This window comes from Mustela lutreola, chromosome 11 (assembly GCF_030435805.1).
Source record: "Mustela lutreola isolate mMusLut2 chromosome 11, mMusLut2.pri, whole genome shotgun sequence".
NCBI classification, from domain to species: domain Eukaryota; kingdom Metazoa; phylum Chordata; class Mammalia; order Carnivora; family Mustelidae; genus Mustela; species Mustela lutreola.
In genome coordinates, this window is record NC_081300.1 from 37,261,821 (window position 1) to 37,269,746 (window position 7,926).

The window sequence follows — 7,926 nt, forward strand, 5'->3', positions numbered from 1 at the left end:
GGCTTCTAAATTGTAGCTATACTGATTTTGGAAAGGACGAAGAGGACCAGTTATATATAACCCTTAAAATTGCTCTGTTAATCTAAGAAACTCATTTGCAGTCAGTGGCATTAACAAGTCATCAAAAAGAGGAAGTTTCTCTTAACTGAAGGAAATCTTATGAGGCAACTCTTAAAATATGAAAGTAAGACAAGTTCCTATCAATGTAGTTATTGTTCTTTCAAATATTCTTTCTAGAATCTTAATAGTAATCTGTCCAGCCTCAGGCAGAAGGCAAATAATTTGAATTTCTGGATCATAATCTGACCTGTTTTTGAATTTGGAAATTTTAGACGAAATTGACCATGGCGTATTGCCAGCCTCTAGTGATGTAAGTGACTATATGAAAATATGCTTATTATTTAATGAGCACTCTCTTTGTAAGTAGCAACTAATCTTAAATGCACACTGTAGAAGAGTAGTGCTATTTTCAAAACAGCAAGTTTTCACATCATGTTTCAAATGTATAAAGGGACAGTCAATGAAAAGTCTCAAAGCTGGGGCACCTGGGTGGCTTGGTTGATTAAGCAGCTGCCTTTGGCTCAGGTCATGGTCCCAGGGTTGTAGAATGGAGCCCCCTCCCTTGGGCTCCCTGCTCAGCAGGGAGTCTGCTTCTCCATTTCCCTCTGATAACCCTCCTGCCTGCTTATGCTCTCACCCTGCCTCTCTCAAATAAATAAATAATCTTAAAAAAAAAATCTTGAATCTGAAAAAATCTTCAAATTATGTCTTCATATACTAAATCAAATAAGAAAAAAAAAAAAAAAAACTCACACAGGTTAGGAAAGAGAAAAAGGAAGTTCCTACTGCTAAAAAGTTAAGGCAAGTCTCACTCTGGGCTTGCTGGCCTGCTAAGGTTCAGAAGTTCTGCAGTTTATTGTATCACAAAAATTCATGTATTATTTAGAAATGTACTGCTTTTGCAAAGTACATTCACACCAAAGGGAAATATGAAACTAAACTATCTTGAGTGATTAGTTTACCTATGTTTGGAAACAAATTGTTTTCCCTTTTATAAAAAGAAAAAAAAACCTGAAAAAAAGATGAGAGCTTTAAGTGAGCAAATTTTCACTTTGCTGCAGAGAATCCTTTATGGACGGAATGTGTTGTGAGAGAGAACCCAAAGCAGAGACTGCAGGACTATTTAGTAAGGATGCTGTATAGGGTATTTATGTTTCGTCGGATAGTGTGAGGAACCTGTAAAGGCGCGTAAAACCAGAGAGTTTATGCTTCTATGCACTGGGCAAAGATTCGGAAACTTCCTACTTTGGTTATGTGGATAAGAACCTTGGGGCACCTGGGTGGCTCAGTGGGTTAAGCCTCTGCCTTTTGGCTCAGGTCATGATCTCAGGGTCGTGGGATCGAGTCCCGAATCGGGCTCTCTGCTTGGCAGGGAGCCTGCTTCTTCCTCTCTGCCTCTCTGCCTACTTGTGATCTCTCTCTGCCAAATAAATAAATAAATTCTTAAAAAAAAATAAAAAGAAACTAATGATGGCTTGGATTTTTGGGCATTGGCCTAGTCCTAAGGTTGATTTCTCTGTGAGAACATGTGAGAGCATGATGTATGTAAATCGTTTCTCCTACTTTGAGGAGGGAGCAGAGAATTAGACCTGAACTTGTCTAGCCAAAGCCTCCAAGCAAGATTATATCCAACACTATTCAAGAAAACCTGCATGACATGATAGACACCAGACAAGGAATCAGCACCCCAGGTTTCTCGCCACCTTGGAGCATCATTTAATTTTGGGATTTGTACTTTTGGGCAGATGGGTAGTCTATCTACCCAGTTCTGTTTAGGCTCTGATGGGTTAATAAGACCAAAGGGCTGGGGGTGCCTGGGTGGTGCAGTCCTTTAAGCTTCCGTCTCTTGGTTTCAGCTCAGGTCATGAGATCGGGGTCATGAGATCAAGATGGAGTTTCACCTTGAGGTCTGCACTCAGTACAGAGTCTCAGATTCTCTCTCTGCCCCTCCTACTCTGGCTGTCTTTCTCTCTCTCTCAAATAAATAAATAAATCTTAAAAAAAAAAAAAAAAGACCAAAGGGCTGTATAAATTTAAGGTAAAAAAAAAAAAAAGACAAAAACAAAACACTGGATGATTCTCATTTGTTCTCAAATGAGAGTTTCTAGGCAAGGGAAGCAAGAGCAAAAATGAACTATTGGGACTTCATCAAGATAAAAAGCTTTTGCACAGCAAAGGAAACAGTCAACAACACCAAAAGACAACTGACAGAATGAGAGAAGATATTTGCAAATGACATATCAGATAAAGAACTAGTATCCAAAATCTATCAAACTCAACACCCAAAGAACAAATAATCCAATCAAGAAATGGGCAGAGGACACGAACACACATTTCTGTAAAGAAGACATCCAAATGGTCAACAGACACATGAAAAAGTGTTCAACATCACTTGGCTTCATTGACATAAAAATCAAAACCACAGTCAGATACCACCTCACACCAGTCAGAATGGCTAAAATCAACCAGTCAGGAAACGACAGCTGTTGGTGAGGATGCAGAGCAAGGGAAACCCTCCTACCCTGCTAGTAGGAATGCAAATGCTCAAAAAGTTGAAAATAGAGCTACCCAATGACCCAGGAATCACACTATTGGGTATTTACCCTAAAGATTCAAATGTAGTGATCCGAAGGAGCACATGAACCCCAATGTTCATAGCAACAATGTCTACAATAGCCAAATGATGGAAAGAGCCTAGATGTCCATCAACAGATAAATGGATAAAGAAGATGTGATATATATATATATATATATATATGCATATATAAACATATATACATATATAATGAAATACTATGCAGCCATCAAAAAGAGAAATCTTGCCATTTGCAACAATGTGGATAGTACTAGATGGTTTTATGCTAAGCAAAATAAGTCAGTCAGAGAAAGACAATTATCATATGCCCTCACTGATATGAGGAATTTGAAAAACAAGACAGAGGATCATAGGGGAAGGGAAGGAAAAATGAAGAGAGGGAGACAAACCGTAAGAGACTCTTAATCTTAGGAAACAAACCGAAGGTTGCTGGAGTGGAGGGGGTGGGACGGTTGGGGTGGCTGGGGGTGGACAAGGGGGAGGGCATATGCTATGCTGAGTGCTGTGAATTGTGTAAGACTGATGAGTCACAGACCTGTACTCCTGAAACAAATAATACATTATATGTTAATTTTAAAAAAAAAGCTTGAGAGTTTCTAAAATCGAGATGACACACATTCTTCCTACCTCACTCCTCTTGGTCTACTTATAAGTACTAGAGAACTAGGTTTACACCATCCTCTCATGAACAGTTCCTGATTGATCTGGATTAGACCCAGTCTTCTCGACTACATTTCAGCCTTCAATAAATTATACCTCTCAAAAAAAGGATGGGAATTTCAGAAGTACATTCCCAGTGCTTCTTCTAAGCTACACAGAAACGAGAATGGGTTCATTGACATCATGTTGGCCTTTGGAAATTCTTATTAACATTTATTTTTGGTAGTATCTGTCAAAGAACACAACAAGCTTCTCATTTTTAAATATGCTGGCTATTTAAATAGACTTGTGCCATTTTTAATGAAGGCCAATGACAATAAAAGCTATTTAACTATTAATGTGTTATTTGTCCAGTACTCTGAAATAACACTCCTAGCTTCATGAATTCCTTTAGGCATCCACATAGCTGGATAGTCCTGTTTTTTTTTTTCCCCATAATATTTGGCAGAGAGCAACTTGTGAAGTGAATCTTCATCCCATGAGAGTGTAGTTACGTATAACAATTACTAGTTAAATTGTTTTTAACTAAATTATTTCATGCTAAAAACAATGCTAAATTGTTTTATGTAAAACTACAAATAAACAATGAGCTACTCTTTTATGGCACTTAAGAAATGAAAGAGACCTTTGGCTCCTCCATATCCAGAATGTCTGTCTTGGAAAATAACAAAACTGAATGAATGTACTCGGGATGCTTTGCTTACAAATGTTCTCCCCACCTTTTGATAATGCTCAGTGTAAACAAATAGCATCCACACCATGAAAGGTCTTGTGCTCTGTGCTATGGGAGCTACAGACGCAAAAGCCAGGAGGAGAGAATTCTGAGCAGGTACCTGGGGCAATGAGAAATTCGAGCAAAGTTCTATAGCTGACAACACTGAAGCCTTGAGGTGTGTCAGGTACTGCTGGTTCCCCTTAAAGAAACAGAATGGGAAAGGAAGCAGTCAGGCAGTGATAGAGCGAGTCATGGTGATATAAAGAATAATGAAGAGTTTATAAAGAAATTTTAAAAATTTAATTAAAAAATATTAAAAAATAAGGAAGAGAGGGGAGGTAGAAAAATTGAAGTTAATAGTAATAAAAATAAGAAAAATAAGTTTATTTAATAATCTGTGGGCATTTAAAACAGGGTATCTTTATTAGGGTCACATATGCCTTAGGAGATTTTTTTTTAAAACAAGAAATGGTGGGTTAGTTAGTAGCAAACAAAATTTCTTGCAAAATGTTAGGGATAACCATTTCCATTTAAATAGAGCCTTTAATTGACCACTGAGTGTGTCATCAAATAGTATTTGACTTTTCTGTATTCAAAATTTATGTGCTACAATTTCATCCTCTATTTCACATAATTGAAATAACCCACATCAGTCAGTCAGCAGCACTCTCCAGCTGGTTTTTTCTTTCTTTCTTTCTTTCTTTTTTTTTTTTTTTTTAATGCTTCCCACCAAGGAAATTGCAAGACGTCTAGTTGGCTCTGTGCTTCCCCTTCTAACAGGAGAAAGCACTAGAACAGGGTGCTGGAAAAGGGATCGGCTTCTACAAGCAAGCATATCCTGATCAGATATTCAAATATGCTTTCAAAGGAGTGGAGCAGTGCCCGTCAATAAGCTACTGGATGTAATTACTTCCTATTCCCGGGGCTCCGCCTTGGAGTGCAGCCTGCTGACTCACCAGGCTGCTCCTCCCAGTTAGTTTCTGCTGGGTTTCCCCACTGCCTGTGCACGTGAGTCATCATGGGAATGAAAGTTTCTACCCGTCTCCTTAACAACCGTGAAGAAACCGTGCACGACAGTGAACTTCGATCTTTCCAATAAGAACCGGACCTAAGGCAAGAGAGGCTGAAAGATGATGTGGCAGGTGTCACCGCTGGCCAAGCAGCCAGACGACAGTCCCCGCCCTAGGGCGTTCGTCAGCAACACTCCAGTTTCAGCGTCTTTTCCTCCACCCGCCCAAGTAGTTAAACTGGCATCTTGTCTAGCATCGCTTGCTGCTGGCCACTGAACTGTGTGTGTGTGTGTGTGTGTGTGTGTGTGTGTGTGTGTGTTGCTCTGACTTTGCTGCACAATGAATTACCTGCAGATTAATAAAACAAATAACAAACCGGATGCTTGGCTCTCATCTCCAAACAGTTAGATTCAAATGAGTTGGGATAACATGTGGACATCAGGATTTTTCCAAAGTTCCCCAGGTAATTCTAACAGGCAGCAAAGTTTGGGAACCTGTGCACTGGAGAAGCGTCCCTCTCCCCGTGCAAGTGAAGCCTGCCAGTTAAGCTTAACTAATGACTAGGTGGTGGCCTCCCAACCCGCCTTGGAGATCTACTGACACATGGCCCCTGATAACTTAGTTTGGCAGCCACAAAGAAAGCTAGCGAAGCAAAGCAAGAGGGCATTTTTTAGAAGTGACACTGTCTAGACAAGAACCATTTCCCCTCTTAGTAAAAACTTGGCTAAATTTAGGGCTCAAGAGAAGCATCTCAAATGTTTCTATTCTTTCTGTTACCTTTTGATCTCTGTTCTGTTTCATTCCACAGAGTCTGGTTCGGCAAAGCTGCAAGCCTCGGGTCCTCTCAGATCAGAAGCAGGTGCTGCGTCAAAGGACAGTCAAGACGGGACTGCACGCTTCACCTCTGCTGGGACCGAACCTCCGCCTCGCAGCGCGGCCCCAGGGTAGATACTATGCTAATCAAGAAAGTTCTTCCGTCTCCTCGCGGGAGGGCGGGTGCAGGTTTGAATACTTAACCCTTGATTTTACGTGACTGCATTATAGTGCGTTTAGTGACCTCCTCTTGCTTAGCGGGTCTGGACTATGTCCCACGATTTTGGAAGAGAGGACGTGAGCAAGTGATGGAGAAAACCCGCAGGGAGGGGACAGCAGTGTTGGCCGGTGTCGAGGTGAAGGGACGGCTAATGTTCGGAATATTAATTACTCCACGCGCTACTGACCCGGCGAAGACTAGCAGAAGGGGACTGGGGGTTAAGACAAAGGCTCCTCCTGATCAAATGGCTGCAGCGCCCCTTCCCCCGAGGTTATAGCTCTGCCTTCTGTGCTGGGCGGCACTTGGCACGGGACTTGCAAAGTGACTCAGGGGTGACCAAATTCACCAGCCCTTTCGTGATTTGAAAGTCTGCATGACGGAGCGCTCCGGATTCAGAGGGGGAAGGTCTTTCTGTGCCCACCCCTAACTCCAGCCCTTTGTGGGATTTCTGGGCTTTGGCGCAGCCCTTCTAAGGGTGGACTGAAGACTTTCCTACGGAAGTAGAGTGGGGAGTCGCTGAGTAGCCCTCGCCCTGCGCCCAGGGAGCTCTCTGCAGAAGAACCTCCCCGGTTCAGAATCGCAACCGGCTCTCTTTTCCCCAGACCCGGCTCCCAAATCTTGGGCATCAGGAGCACCAGCGGGAGCTGGAGTCGGAATGGGGGGCAGTAGGGTTCGTCTCCGCGGGAGCGCAAGCACTTAGGGCGGCGGCAGGGCCGGGGGTCCAGGGTTTGATACCCTGCCCGCCAGCGCGCTGCACTTCCTGGACTGCCTGAAGCGCGCGGCCCCTGCTAGCGCCCTCAGTTCTCAGTCCCAGCGCCCCAACTCCGGCGCCTCCAGGTCTGCGCGCGTCGGGCGCGCACTCCCAAGCCCCTCTGCGCCAGCGCCAAGTGTCCGGGTCCTGGAGAGCCCCGGCCCTCACCTCCGAGCTATCCACTTTGCTTCTGCCAGCGTGGCAGTCTGACTCCCTCCCCTCTCCTCCAGGGCACAGTGCGCTGCGCTGGGGCAACAGAGAGGTGCAGCCCGCGGGAAAGCGGCGGGTTCACACCCCGGAGCCGCGGCGCCCACCCCTGCACAACTTCTTGCCGGGCACGAAGACCCGGGGTCCCGGCCGCTCCGCGACCCGCACACTGCAGCCCCCAGTCCCGCACACTGCAGCCCCCCCGGCTGCGGGAGGAGGCGCGGCCAGTGCTCGGCCAGGGAGGGACTGCGCCAGGGCAGGAGGTGTCGGGGTGCGCCAGGGCGGTACCGCTTTAAATGCACTTGACTCACCTGCTCCTGGGCTGTCGCCTCCTTCCTCTACTGACAGCTGGGGGCTTTGTTTTCTCCACCCACCCGGCCGGCTGCGCTCCGCCCCCACTGCCACACGTGACTCGCCGTCTGCCACCGCCGAGGCTCCGCTAGTCCACCCTGGAGAGCCGGGGCCAGCGCCACCCTTTCCCCAGGGAGCGGAGGGCAGGTGGAGACCCCAGCTAAGGACACGTCCGCGCTGGTCCGAGGTGACCTGTCAGCGGGTCGGTCGGAAGGTGGCACGGGTTAGGGTTAGGGCCTTTGGAAGCCAGAGTGAGTTGGTGACATGGAATAAAGTGCCAGCCAAAAGGAGAGGGCTGTTGGCCCCACCCAAGATAGAGGAGGCCCGCGGCAGGAGAATAGGGGTCTTGAAAAGGCGACGCCTGAGTTAAGTACCAGTAACTGGAGTCTTGCTCACCGACCTGCGTGCTTCCTCCTTTTAGACCAAATGTTCCTACTTATACCTGGGGAAAAACTGATAGATAATAAGGGGCAAACTGATTTTGTCATGAACATTATTGATCAAACCAGGCAAGTCTAAACCGAATAATATGGTTAATATAAT

The 7,926-nt window shown here is 45.2% G+C and overlaps 1 protein-coding gene across 2 annotated transcripts in view; it reads right to left on the bottom strand.

The window, feature by feature from the left end:
- MAPRE2 (microtubule associated protein RP/EB family member 2) overlaps window positions 1-7,414 on the bottom strand; it is a 153,568-nt gene extending 146,154 nt beyond the window's left edge. Inside the window, exon 1 of one of the 2 annotated variants that reach the window (XM_059140739.1) lies at window positions 7,344-7,414. Coding sequence is in view for 1 of the 2 variants with exons in the window: in XM_059140738.1 (XP_058996721.1) it covers window positions 5,819-5,842 (24 nt within the window). In the remaining variant the exon portion in view is untranslated. Of the gene's footprint in view, window positions 1-5,818; window positions 5,957-7,343 lie in introns of those variants that run through there. The other variant, XM_059140738.1, reaches the window with a different exon arrangement.
- Window positions 7,415-7,926: the final 512 nt, after the last annotated feature.